This window comes from Mesoplodon densirostris, chromosome 1 (assembly GCF_025265405.1).
Source record: "Mesoplodon densirostris isolate mMesDen1 chromosome 1, mMesDen1 primary haplotype, whole genome shotgun sequence".
Lineage (NCBI taxonomy): Eukaryota > Metazoa > Chordata > Mammalia > Artiodactyla > Ziphiidae > Mesoplodon > Mesoplodon densirostris.
This window is the reverse complement of record NC_082661.1, coordinates 108,388,381-108,402,319: the sequence shown is the minus strand read 5'-3', so window position 1 is coordinate 108,402,319 and position 13,939 is coordinate 108,388,381. Positions and strand designations below refer to the sequence as shown.

The following is a 13,939-nucleotide window of genomic DNA, read 5'->3' as shown; positions in this document are numbered from 1 at the left end:
CCGCTGCACTCCTTCTGTCCTGTCCACACCCACACCTGCCTCCAGCACATGCCAGACATTCCTCTGCCCCAGGGTCTTTGCACCTGCTATTCCTTTTAGAAAACTTTTCTCCCCTCATCTCCTTTCAGGTCACGTGAACATCTCTGTGAAGACGCCCCGAACTCCTCTAAAGGGACTGGGAGCTCTGTCCTTGTACCCCGGGGAAGGCCTGACCCAGATAAAGGAGGTGAGACTGGGCCCGGGTGAGGAGAAACTTCCAGGTGCCTCTGGGCAAGGGTCAGGCTGCTCTCAGAGGCCAGTGGGGGCCAGGAGGCTGGCTGGCTGGCTTTCGGCACTCCAGGACACACACAGCTGGGCAGTGGTTCGAGTTGCTCTGTGCCCAGTTTTCCAGTCCATTGTGGTTGACTGGTCAGTGGATACAAAAGAGTCGTAGCCTTGACATGGGAGGTAATGTGGGGAAGGAAGGAGACACGCCTGTCCTTCGCTAGAGGACCAGGAAGGCTGTCCACCCGCTGCAGACAGAGAACCCTGCTGGCCTTCACTGTGAAGCTGGTGGAGCCCAGGTTCCTCCCATGGTCACTGCAGACATTTACCCCATGTGTGCACCTGTGCTCTCACCCAGGACACCAACGGCCCGGTGAGAAGGGCAGCCCTGTCCCCACAGGAGGAAACCCAGGCCTATCTGTGACCTCAGTGTCACCCCATGCTCAGTGCTGCTCTGGGCCTGGACATGGGCTCCTAGAACAGACAGGGAGGTCAGCACACAGCCCATCACAGACACAGACCCAGAGGGTGCTCATCTCAGACGGAACCCGGAATTCTCAAACCCCACCCTGAACAGATGCATTCCCACCACACCTCAGGGGCCTGCTTCTCCACACCCCTGAACTTCTCTTCACTCCCAAAGAAATTCTTTGGTAGAAAACGCAGGTGCCGTTAGAGCCACAGGTCAGAATTTATCTCCTACCACCTCCTGGAGAGCATCTTCAAGGAGAGCATTCTGCTCAACATCATTTACGCTTAAAAACAGAAAAGTATGGGAACTTCCCCGGTGGTCCAGTGGTTAAGACTCTGCACTTCTATTGGAGGGGGTGTGGGTTTGATCCCTGGTTGGGGAACTAAGATCCCGCGTGCCACATGATGGAAAAACAGAAAAGTATGACTTGGTAAGGCACCAGGTAACCTGCCTCAGGGCCTTTGCACCTGCTGTTCCTTTTAGAAAACTGGGGAGAAGACCTGCCCTCCTCTGGGCTTGTGTAAGAGCTGGGTGGTTTCTCATAAGTGTGTCAAGCACAGAGATCAACATTACAAAAGGTTCATTTCTACACACATGGTGAAAAGAGATGACAGTTGTAGAGGACCCTGTATTGTTAAGTTATGACTGACCTACACCGCAGGACTTATGCTAGCACAACTCTGATAAAACGTCCTCCTCGATACCAAGCTGTAAGTTTAACAACATCTGAGCTTTGAAATGAATCAAATTTATATTTAACTCAAGCACATACTTTTAAAAACTTTTCTGCCCAAATCTTTATTTTCCCCAAGAAGTAAAAATGGAGGAAAACCTCGAGTACAATTGTGCATTTACTCTTCTATAAATTTGGCAACATATTAAAACCTGTTGCATTTCAGTGTCAACCTTCTAGATTTTTAGCACTAATAGTACCGGCTGCATCAAGCAGGGCTGAAAATGAAACACGAGTAAAGCTCTGGAACTGGACCACAGAGGTGTTCCTCACCAACCACTGGCCCTAAAGGCAGAGGGTGGCAAAGGTTCCCTCCTCCACCGGGGGACCAAGAAGAGCCCCATATGCTGTCACAGGCATAACATTTCTTTCAAGTTTTGTGTTCAGTCTTAAAAATTAAGTTGCATTTTACTCCATGACATTTGCTTTACTATAAAAATACTGTTTGAAATCACTTGCCAGTCAAATAACCCTTCCTCACCCGCTCCACACCAGGGCAGGCAGAGCCCCGTCTGGGAAGCTCACGGGTAGGTGAGCCAGGCACCAAGCTTCGAACGCATTTCATTAGGTCCGTTTGGGGCATTTCCACAAATGAAGTAATTTTATTCACTCAGGATGTAACTAAACGCTTCAGGAAGCAATGATATCAATTTCAATGTATTGAAAAATAAATAGTAAACAGCATGTTTTTCAGTTTTTAAACAAGGAAATTAGTTAATTTTATTTACTAATAGAAATAAAAGCCTCTAACCTAAAGTATAGCCTGATCATTTACTTTCTCTAAAAAGAAACACAAATTGGATTTTTTTTTTTAACATAAAAAGGGCAAGACCCACAGAAAGATAAACTCTTCTACCTGCTGGCGCTACAGGGATTTCCCCAGTTACTGACTGATTTTGGTAGATGTGCATCACCACTGCAAGCCTGACGTCACAATCTGATGCATTCAGCTACTTCTCGGCATCTCAGAAGCAGCCCCATCCCAGAGTAAAACTGCTCTCTGGCACTTTTGGCACTTTTCCCCTCCAGAACATGAAGCCCTAAAAACCGCCACCTGGAAGAACACAAACATGTCACAAATCTGTGGTTTTCTGACTGTTCCACAGTGAGGAGACAGTTGAGAAAGGGTGCTGTGGTCCCTGCCACCACCAATCCCACACGAGGCGCTGTGTCTATCACCAGCTCCCTGAAAGGCATGTGTGGATTTCACTGGCTGTTTTAATAGGTTTCAAGAGACATTCACATTAAAATAGGTTCTAAGAGATGCTCATGTTTTGTTTTAACATGGGTTCCAAAATGTGTGAAGATATACCTAGAATCACATCTCAAGGCATCATCAAAAAGAGATCTGTTCCAAAAAGTGTTAAAAGAGGAAGCCAGGCTTCCCTCACAGCTGTTTCTGGGGCCACATTTTTTCCATTAACTGTTTAAAAGTCTGAACCAGGAGCAAGAATGGCCACGTATACATCCGTGTTTGCGTGCGTACACAAAGTACCTTTACGCTGACTTAAGGAAAAAAAGGACACTTTGTGTCCCCCAAACATCTGCCTGCTACAGGCCTTGCAAGAGGGTTCACGACCCCTGCAGATGGGGCCAGGGAAGCCTAGAAGGTTAGAAACAACCCCGACAAGTCTCCTGAGTGCTGCCATCACAGAGGTTCATGTGTATGACAGCAAATACCATGCTCTGATCTCAACGTGAATCACTCCCTAAAGAAAACAGAGCTAACGCTTGCTACACTCCTCATGGCATTTTGGCTGTTGATACGGTCTCAGGATGAAAAACTCCCATCAACAACTTTTCCTTTTTGGTCTACACAGCACCATAGTTAGTGGCATGTTTTTTTGTTGGTTGCTTTTAAATCTTAAGCAACCAGGTATAAGAATACAACCAAAGTGACAGATTTGAGGTTTCATAGGCAGAGGTCTCTCTCTTTTTTTTCTCAGATTTTTGCTCCTTAAAAAAAGGGGAGGGGGCTTCCCTGGTGGCGCAGTGGTTGAGAGTCCGCCTGCCAATGCAGGGGACATGGGTTCGTGCCCCGGTCTGGGAGGATCCCACGTGCCGCAGAGCGGCTGGGCCCGTGAGCCATGGCCGCTGAGCCTGAGCGTCCGGAGCCTGTGCTCCGCAACGGGAGAGGCCACAACAGTGAGAGGCCCGTGTACCGCAAAAAAAAAAAGGGGGGGGGTAAATAGTGTGAGGTTTCAAAGCTAAGAGTTACTCTGACAGTAGCTGGCCCTCAATCAAGGGACGGCTAACCATGCCATTTCCTCTTTGTTCTTCTGTGCATTATCTCATGGCAAAATTTCACTCTGGATGCCCAGATCTGAGGTGCCTTTTCATATTAGATATAAATTAATCCAAAGGTCTAGAGCTCTAAATTTCCAGAGTCATGACAAATGCTTAACTTACTTCAAAAATCTCTTGCATAAGTATCTCATCCCTCAGCTCAAACAAACGAGAAAGTCAAAGGCAAGAAAGGATACATACATTGGAGCACCTCCTATAATCCATATACACGCGCATTCTCTATACAGGTTCTACATGGTCAAAGGAGTTGTTTCAGCTAATATAGCCTCTAGTGTGGAGTTCGTCGGAACACAGCCCGTCGGGGCCCCACCAGCATCATACGAAACAGCAGTACTTCTTCCACCACGACTTGGACAGGGTCTTCATCTTGTCCGGAGTCCTGCTCTTGGACTTCTTGGGCTGCTGCTGAGAGTCCGAGTACTGGATTCCGGCGACGATGGCTGCATCAAAGACCTCTTTGAGGTTCTTCTGAGTCAAGGCCGAGCACTCAATGTAGGAGGCGGCTTTGATCTCCTCAGCACACAACCTGGCCGCCTCCTCGGGCACGGGTTTCTCTTTGCATTTGTCCAGCTCAATGAGGACTTTGACGTCTTCTCTGAGATCCGACTGCGTCCCCACGAGGATGATGGGGGCTTTGGGACAGTGGCACCGAATCTCCGGCACCCATTTCTCACTGACGTTCTGGAAGGAGGAGGGGCCCACGACACTGAAGCACAGGAGGAAGATGTCGGCACTGGTGTAGCACAGAGGCCGGAGCTTGTCAAACTCATCCTGCAAGCAAGCCAAGCACCCAAACGTTATCTTTTACATCAGTTCTCATCAGCACAAAGACCGTTTGAACTGTTTTCTGGCAAGGGTCTGGCAGGTAACAGAAAGCCCATGAGGGATGGAAGGAAGGGCCAGAGTCCTCGAAAGGCCCCTGCTGCCAAGTGGGGCAATGCTCCCAGCCCCTGGAAACCTGCCCGATGTGCGCTCAACATTTTCCTTGATGCTCTAGACCTACTTGCAATTTACCACAGAAAAGGTCCTTAAATTAGATGGATTTTCAAAATAAAATTTACTCCCTCTAGGCTTCAGCGCAGAGTAACTCAGACCCACTCCTTCAACTCTGGTACTTAGTCAGGCTCTTAAAACGTACACGGTACCCACGCTGATCCTCGGGGCTCCACCCTGACTCCAGGGAACCCCAGTCTGTGAACCCAGCGCCTCTGTAAGGACCCATCCCTGCCCATCCTCACGGCAGCGATGAGCCATGCCTGTTCCATCCCATCTGTGCTGTGCACACCCAGGGCACATTCAGGGCACACGTGGTGCAGAATCATGGGAATCAGACACAGGTCTGGAGTTGAGGACCTGGACTTGGCCACTCTTTTTAGGGACCCGGAGAATGTGTGCCTCTCAATGTCACATACAACAGTGGTGAATACAGTCTCACACTTGCTGGATATAACACTTTCTTCTCGATTTATCTTTTTCTCCCTCCCTCCTTTTCTCTTACTTTCCCTCCCCTTCTTTTCTCTCCATGAATCCCAGAGGCCTCCATGCGTGATGCTTTGGGAGGATAAAGAACCAGAGAAAGGGTGTACCCACCCAACTTCTGAGGGATAGAGAACTGGATGGAACAAGTTAGAGCTGATTATATAAACCAACCACCCACCACGCTGCTGAAGGCCGTGCCGCACCCACTCACTAACAGAGATGCCTGTGGGACTCCAGGCACCACGCATCAGACACCAGATGCCAGGGGATTTGGCTGGGGACAGACAGACATGGCCTCAGCCCTTGTAGGGACATCTGTCTCCAAATCAGTGTTTCTTTATATCAAACATCCTAGAGTCCCCTGCAGCACCATATTTAGCTAACTGAAAGCTTTCACTCATCTCTCTTCTAGGAAAATATTTACATCATCTCATTTCTATTTGAAATTTCTATATGTGGGTGCCAACCATCCTCAGGTGTAAGGTGACAAATAGATTCCCAGCAGCAAGGAAAAGGTAAACATCACCCAAGTTTCTGCCGCTCAGTTGACACATATGATTATTTACAAACTATTATTTACGTGCATGTTATGTTGCATCTGTGGCCTTTTTCTAGGGATAAGGGAAGCTTGGATCTTTTTATTTGAGTTAACTTTCCTCATCTGAGGCTCCGTATTTCAGTTTGTGGGGCAACAACCAAGTAACAATATTAAAGTCAACCAATATTAAAGTCCTTCCTCAGCAAGGAATACGGCATCTCTCCGTGTCACTGCCACTTCTCCGACTTCTATTTGCAAAAGTTAAAAAGAAAGAAAGAAGAAAAAAAGACTTGGATTTTTTAGTGCCAACTTTGTGCTGAAAGAAGAAACACAGAAACCCATCCAGGTGGCCCACAGCCCAGCCACGAGGATCTTTTAATGAAACATTCCCTCTGTTCTCAGAGGCCTGCAAGGAAGAAGCACAGGACAGAGGCGTTGCCCGCGCTGCTGGCAGTCATCGCACCTGCTGGGCCCTGGATCTGGGGTTGCGTTACCAATAAAAAGAAAGGTGAGCACAGGCCCAGGCCTTGTGACCGGGCTTTGGCAATCTGGCTCCCAGACCTCTGGAGGTTCTGGCTGAGGGACTCGGGAAGCAAGGCAGAAAGTAAACCCTGCTGACCAGAAATCTTAGCTATCTGCTGAAATAAATGCAGCACACATACATGTGATAAGGCCAACTGTAATGGACCCTCAAGGAAACATGTTCTGAGGCCCAGAGATGTGCCTGGGATTCAGGGCAGGGCTGGGTGGGATTGACAGGCCGCTGGACAGCAGTGCTGATCAAGCTGCAGTCGGATTTCTTTTTTTCTTTAAGTATAAAGAGTTTCCCAAGTGCCTCATGGTTCAGAAGGCTGAAGAGTTTTCACCTGCTATTGGTCACTCTATTTCAGTCTGGTCAATTTCACCTGGCGTGAAATTGATCACAGTGAAACTTCCACAGCATTAAAAACTCCTTTTAACATCTTACATGCTCACTGAGCCCCCAACAAGAAAACCCCAAGGCACAAGAAGCGATTTCTAGTTATTTATCCAGCTCTCAGCTGCTATGTGAAACCTGCGTTTGGTCCCTAGGCGATGGCTACCGGTGCTCACATTCTCTGGGACTTGGCAAAGGAGGTCGCTCGGGTCGCTGTGTCCTCAGGAAGCTACCATGACAACTGCCTGTGGGGGTGGGCGCAGTGCCACGGGCTGGGACAACACGAAGGAATTATGGCACGTGTCAAATCAAGTCCCTTAAAAGGTAATTTATCAGATCTGGAGTAGGGAGGGTAGGAAAGGACTGCCACCTTGCCCAGCTTTGCTTATGGTCAAAGCAAATACTGATACTTGGGGAGAGGGAAAAAACTGACTTTATCTCACCAGCTGTGTATTTTTCACAAATAGTTTTTGAAGCTGGTTTTCTACAAATCTGTAGATGGTTGGCCTCATTCCTTACACAGTAGACATACTTACTAATCAGGTAAGAAATACTGTGAATCTCAACAAAAAAAACTGCTGGGAGGGCCTCCCTGGTGGCACAGTAGTTAAGAATCCGCCTGCTAATGCAGGGGTCCTAGGTTCGAGCCCTGGTCCGGGAAGATCCGGCATGCCACGGAGCAACTAGGCCCGTGCACCACAGCTACTGAGCCTGTGCTCTAGAGTCCACGAGCCACAACTACTGAGCCCGTGAACCACAACTACTGAGCCTGTGCTCTAGAGCCCATGAGCCACAACTACTGAGCCCACGTGCCACAGCTACTGAAGCCCACGTGCCTAAAGCCCGTGCTCTGCAACAAGAGAAGCCACCGCCATGAGAAGCCCGCGCACCGCAACGGAGAGTAGCCCCTGCTCGCCGCAACTGGAGAAAGCCCGCGCCCAGGAACGAAGACCCAACACAGCCAAAAATAAATAAATAAATAAAACAATGGATCTATTAAACAAACAAACAAAAATAACTGCTGGGAGATCAGAAGGATAATTTCCAAATAAACCAAAGCTTACCAACTTGCACCAAAACCTTTTCATTTCCCGAATTATGAAACTTTTTCATGAAAATATGTCTAAAATGATTCTCTTGATGCCTTGACTTTGAAACAGACACTATTAAGGAAAAAATTAAACTCTTTCCTGATAATCAGGATCATTTCTACATAGTGTTCCTGGTAAAAGACCTATTCCTCTTTCAAAATTGCTCAGAGATTTTCCTCCTGGGTCTACCCATCCTGCCCCTTGAGCTGACTTTGCTGTCCTCCTCCTGTAACCTCACTGGTTTCTTTCACAAGTTCTACTAACAGGTAGACTGTAAGTCTGTTGAGCAGCAAGCCCATGACTTAAGCTTGCATCCCCCAGGACCCAGCACTCCATTCATTCATTCATTCATTCATTCATTCATTATTATTTTTTGGCGGTACAAGGGCCTCTCACTGTTGTGGCCTCTCCCGTTGTAGAGCACAGGCTCCGGACGCGCAGGCTCAGCGGCCACGGCTCACGGGCCCAGCAGCTCCGCGGCATGTGGGATCTTCCCGGACTGGGGCACGAACCCGTGTCCCCTGCATCGGCAGGCAGACTCTCAACCACTGCGCCACCAGGGAAGCCCTCCATTTATTTATTGATCCATTCTACAAACCATGAATAAGCCCCACTCTGTGCCAGGCACCGAGCAGGCATGAGGCAGGGAACCCCAGCCCAGGAAGCCATGTCTGCCAGCAGAACCAACACCTGACAGGCGAGCCAGCAGTGGGCAGCTGCCTGCACTGGGCTGCCTGCTCCTCCCTAAAGGGTCCCAGATAAGCACACCCTTTGGTGTCTTGAGTTTTCCTGCCTTCTGTCTTATTCTCGGGCTGTTCAGCTGCCACATCTTGCTACAGCGGGGAGGCCTCTGTTTATGGAGGCGCTACTCGACCCTCATTTCATTTTAGTTTTTGGCCGTGTGTACGGCATGCAGGATCCTAGTTCCCTGACCAGGGATCGAACCCACGCTCCCCACGTTGGAAGCCCGGAGTCTCAACCACCGGACCTCCAGGGAAGTCCCGACCTTCATTTTAAAGATCAGAAAATCTGACCCGAGGTAGGAAAAACATTCTCACTTTATACAAAGCAATTAAGCTTCCATTATAAATAGCAGCAGGGCATCCAGAAAGATTAAATATTAGAAGAGCCTGTGTTCTTTGATTTTTCTTTTCCACAGGCAAGAAAATGCAGACCGGTTGGTTTTTTCTGCTCCCCATAAAGGGGGAACTGGGAAGCCCCAGTGGAAGGGTAAGGACAGAGCAGAAGAGGCTTGGCTATGACGTGTGCCACTGTGGCCACCGCCAAACCAGCGTTCTGCTGGGGATCGAGGCTGCCCAGTCTTGTGTCACATCGAGGTTTGAAAAACAAAGCCCTGACTGAATTTGCTGTCCCTAGTGGGTGAGTAACTGAGAAGCCCTGGTTTGGAGGAGGTTCTTGGGGACACTGGAAAGCCAGCTTCTTCTTTAATGTATATGGTCGTGTGACACCTCAGAAGTGAAGTGGGCACTTTTACCTGCCAACAAGGTACCCCAGCACTTTCTCAAGTGCTGGAGAGACTACATGCTTAGTAACTGTCACTTTGGCAAACTCAAGAGACGGCACCCTGGGCCCTCACAGAGCACGGTGAGAACTCAGTGACGTGAGCACCACTCAGGGGGACCGGGGTCCCTGGAGCTCTTCAGGGACACCCCAAAGGGGACCTCACACCAGGTCTTCCCACCAGCTCCCTGGCTGTCTTGTCCAAGTGCCTGGCCAAGACAGGAATAAATGTTCATGATTCGGAAGGATCAAGTCCTGGCTCATTCATTCCTCCAGCTCAGGACAGCCTGGGCCGCTGTATCTCTGCTTCAAGGGATGGGAGCAACCCCAGCAAGTCCAACCATGCTTAGGAAGGGAAACATTAACACTTACTGACGTGAACTCCATCTTTTTCTTGAGTAAGTTTATTAAGTATTTGGCTTGTTGACCTTTAATAAAATGATCGTAAGCTACGGCCAACTTACTTTGAGAAATGAATACAAAGCAACATTGATAATTTTTAATAAAAACCAGAAAGTAAATAAGATCAGAAATTCCCAGAAGATAAGAACCGCTCTTGACCCTGTTTCCCCTGTCCTGCCCACACAGAGCCAGGCCAAACCCTGTTTTATTGGCACGGAGCTCTGTGTCCCCACCACCACCCTCTGCAAGGGGCCATACATGGGGGTGGGGCTCTAGAATGGCCCAGCTGGGGCGGGGGTGAAAGGCTTTAAAAGGCCCTTTCCTCGCCCAGCACTGAGCAGCGATGTGATACTGACCTGTCCTGCAGTGTCACAGAGCTGGAGTCTCACGGGCCGCCCATCCACAGAAACCACAGCTTAAAAATAAGACCAAAAGGACTGTCAGGGGGGTCTCTTTTAACCTTTTCCAGAAGAATAATAGCTTTAATTTGTATGACCATTCTCACTCCAAACCCTTCAGCTCCTACTCTGGGTCCCCAATGAATTCAAGACTTGCCTAAAACAAAGAGGCCTGTGAGGCATTTTTGCACCCAAACCTGCAGGGCGGGCAATTCGCTCCATGCCCCAGAGAAGGCAGGAGGCCAGAAGCTTTGATGGTACCCAGAAGGGCCTGCGCTTTTCTCCCAGCCTCAGAAGATTTATTTTCCTGTCACATTTGTTTCAAAAAACCCAAAAACAACACTGGGGGGTTAAGTGGGAACCAACCTTTCAGCTTTAAGTCAGTGGAAAATCTCACAAATAATTCTGTTTTCCCTTGGGAAACGATCGGTGACTTTGGGGTTTATCATAAAAGTGTGGCTTGTTTTGAGAACACGTGCAAACACAGGCTGCCCGCATTGTCCTGCTTATAAAAGAGGGCACAGCTTATCTCTCCATGTCAGCTCAAAGAGCGGATTAAAAGAGAAAAGAAAGGAAAGAAAACCATTCCCACCTTTCCACTGGGAAGGGGTTATCTGGGGAGGGGCCTGCATCAGGGCGCTGCTCTGAGGTTTCTATCTGAATGAAGTACTCAATTTTGTCTCAATACAACTTTCTAAATTGTTTATACATGTTTACACTACTCAGTTGGGAGGAGGAAAAAAAAGGAAAAAAACAATATCCTTTAGGTGGGAAACCCAGTAGCACAGCACTGCTTTACCTAGGGTGCCTTCCAGGTGGATGAAAGCAAGTCCTTGCCATCATGACTTTCCAAAAGATCGAGAAGCTTGTGTGTAAGTGTGTGTGTGTGTGTGTGTGTGTGCGCGCTTTAAAAAAAAAACACAGAGAAAGTGTTTCACCCTAGCTTCCATGGATTTTAACTTTTTCTTAAATTTCAAAAAGACTTGAAAAATCAAGAGTAAGGACTCCTTTATCTTGGTAGCTACCAAACCAAATGACATAGCACTGTACACATAAGAGCTTTAGTAGCTTAAAGAGATACTGAAAAGATACTAAGACTCAGAAACAGAGCCCATGGGGGCGGTGGAAGCGGGGGCAGGGGAGGCGATGGGGCTCGGAGGGAAGAAGCTGTGTTTACTCTCCAGGTTTAATCCAAACCTCGGCCTTCCCTAGTGCTTCTAGTGCCATTTCCACTAAATCCCTCTCTTCCCCCGTCTCCGCGGCTCTTTAAAGTGGAGACGCCCTCGGGAGGGGAGCCACCAACAGGAAAGGACGGACCCTCGGGCCACAGGTAATGGCACCTGCGCGTCACCTTCCGAACGAAACCCGGCAGCAGCGCCAGCAACGTCGACCTGACGCAACTTCTCTACCCAGGAAACTGACCAGGCCACCTGGGCGCAACCTGTTAGACCCCACCATCTGCCCCTGAATGGCGAGGCGACCGCCGCTCCCCGCGCCCGGGTTAGGGCTCCCGGTCCCCGCGGCCTCGCGCCCCCCGCAGGCCCCCGCCCCCGGCCCCGCTCACCTGAGAAGTTGTCGAAGGCGGTGGGGATGTACTCGGTGGGGTAGCCGTTGGTGGTGTAGCTCACCACCAGGCTGGTCTTGCCCACCGCGCCGTCGCCGACCAGCACGCACTTGACGCCGCGCCCCTCCGCGCCGTCCGCGCGCCCCCGGCTCCCTGGCGCCCCGGGCCCGCGCCCCCCACGCTCCCGGCGGGGCGGCACCGGCGGCGCCTCGCAGCGGCCCGGGAACGCGGGGTCCCCCTGCTGCGGGGGCATCGGCCCGCGCCCGCCGCGGGGGTAGCTGTCCCCGACCCAGGCGCGCGGTGCAGACAAAGGCGGCTGGGCGGCTCGGGCTGGACTCGGGCTCGCGCGGCGCCGGCTCCGTTCCGCGGCTGAGGACTGCGGGCCGAGCGGCTCGGGGCCCCGCGCTGTCTCCTCCAGCTTCCCGGCGGCCAGGCGCGCTGGGGGCGGGCGCGGGGAGGAGGCGGGGCGGCCGTTCGTTCCCCGCGCCGGGCCCACAGCGCCCCCGCCTGCGCGCCGCGCTCTGCGCTCGAGCCGGAGCCGGGCGCGCGGGGGGCGGGACCGCGGCCGCGGGCGGGGGACCCAGACAGCCGCCGGGGGGCCCCCGCACGCCCGATTGGGGCGGCGCCGAGGAGCCGGGCCGGCAGAGGGCAGCCCCTCCCGGCGCCGACACTGACGCCACCGCCTAGAGGCCCGCGGTCCCGCCTCCTGCGCCCACGCGGCCGGCGGCCAGGCTCCTCCCGGCCCCGCGCCCTTCGCCCCCTTCTCCACGCGGTCCCGGCCTCCTCGGCCACAGCGCTGCACCCGAGGGGCACAGTGAAATGCCTGGGGGACAGTCGTCGGAAGGAGGCTGAATTAACAGCCAACTTTTAGTTTAAGGTCTAGCCGCTGCCCGTCGTGTGATTTTTCTTCTTCCAAAGTAATGTATTCTATCATTTGGGAGCAAAAGAACGTCAGGTCCTTTGTTAATGCTCGTGTGACTTTCTCTTTGGCGTGCCCTGAACCAGACCAGCAAATGTCTTTATAGCCCCAATTCCTTCATTTGCTTAAATGTAATGTGGTGACGTTAGTATTATGGGCGGGGGTGGGAGGGGGGGGGAATCCGTTTATCTGTGACTCCTTCCTCCTATATCTAGCCAGCAATCCATCCGGAAAGACAGGGAAGCCTTTCTGGGCCTAGTCCGGACACAAAGGCTCCTCGGGGTTTGCCCTGTGGTGAGAAGAGGCACATACTGTGAACACGAATGGTGATACTAATAATAAAAGTTACAGTAGCTAATAAACATCGATCCTTTCTTACGTGCCAGACACTGGTAAGCACTCTGCATGAGCTAATAATTCCTGTCATCTTATCATTACTTATACCCATCTTATGGGTATTGGATGAGAAAATCTGAGGCACAGAGATATTAGATAAAATGCTGAGGTCCCAGAAGCGAGGAATTGGCAGTGCCAGGATTCAAGTAGTCTGGCTCCAGAGCCTGATTTCTTACCCAGTGTCCTTGAAAGCAAAAATAAGCCAGAGTGATAAACTCAGCCTTGGAAGTGTGGCTGTAGTTGGAATGCAGAGGTGGATTTACCAAGAGGCTGGAGGCTTGAATCCATGGCCCCTCATTTGCAGAGAACCTCTCCAAGGTCCTGGGGGCCCTAGCAGTGTGAACACATGGTTATGTTTTTGTAAATTTTCCAAAATCATATATTTTAACCACCACCAATTATCCCACTATCTCTTTCAACTCTAACTTCTCATACGGAGAAGCTTTGATGTGGCAGTGGACATTCTGAGGATCAAGCCAAAGTAAAGTAAAGTTGGGGAGACATTTCGATTGCGTTTAATGGATACAGAGCCAGGACCAAGGTGAGGGAAGGAAGGAGACAAGGGAGCAAAGTTTAAGGGGCCAAACTTGCACTTCCCTGACCCAAAGAATGAGCCTTGACCCTGATGGGATGTATCTGTGTGGTTTTCAGTTCCCACGTGTAGTTACCTTATTTCTAGCCACCCAGGTGTAGGAATGGCTGCCAGTAACGTACCTACTATGCAGTATACTGCTGGTATCCATCTGAACTTTCCCCAGCACCAGAAGGCTCCAGTAGCAAAGCAGTCACAGAGTTTAGGTATAGCTTCTTGAAGCCAGACGGTAGTTTGTGGCTATTCTTTCCATCATAAAACACATAGTATTGTTAGAGGGGGGTTGGCTCTCTCACCTACACCTGGTCAAAATGGAAGTTCTCTCCCCTCAGGAATATACTCTAACT

The 13,939-nt window shown here is 50.5% G+C and overlaps 1 protein-coding gene across 1 annotated transcript; it reads right to left on the bottom strand.

Annotated features, from left to right (window-relative positions):
• Positions 1-1,540: 1,540 nt before the first annotated feature.
• Positions 1,541-12,121, bottom strand: RHOU (ras homolog family member U). Its single transcript, XM_060089720.1, has 3 exons — positions 11,686-12,121; positions 10,080-10,138; positions 1,541-4,547 (listed from the first exon to the last, which is right to left on the bottom strand). Exons 1-3 carry the CDS (start codon positions 11,936-11,938, stop codon positions 4,092-4,094), a joined length of 768 nt encoding a protein of 255 aa, XP_059945703.1. The 5' UTR covers positions 11,939-12,121; the 3' UTR covers positions 1,541-4,091.
• Between the last annotated feature and the right edge of the window lie 1,818 nt (positions 12,122-13,939).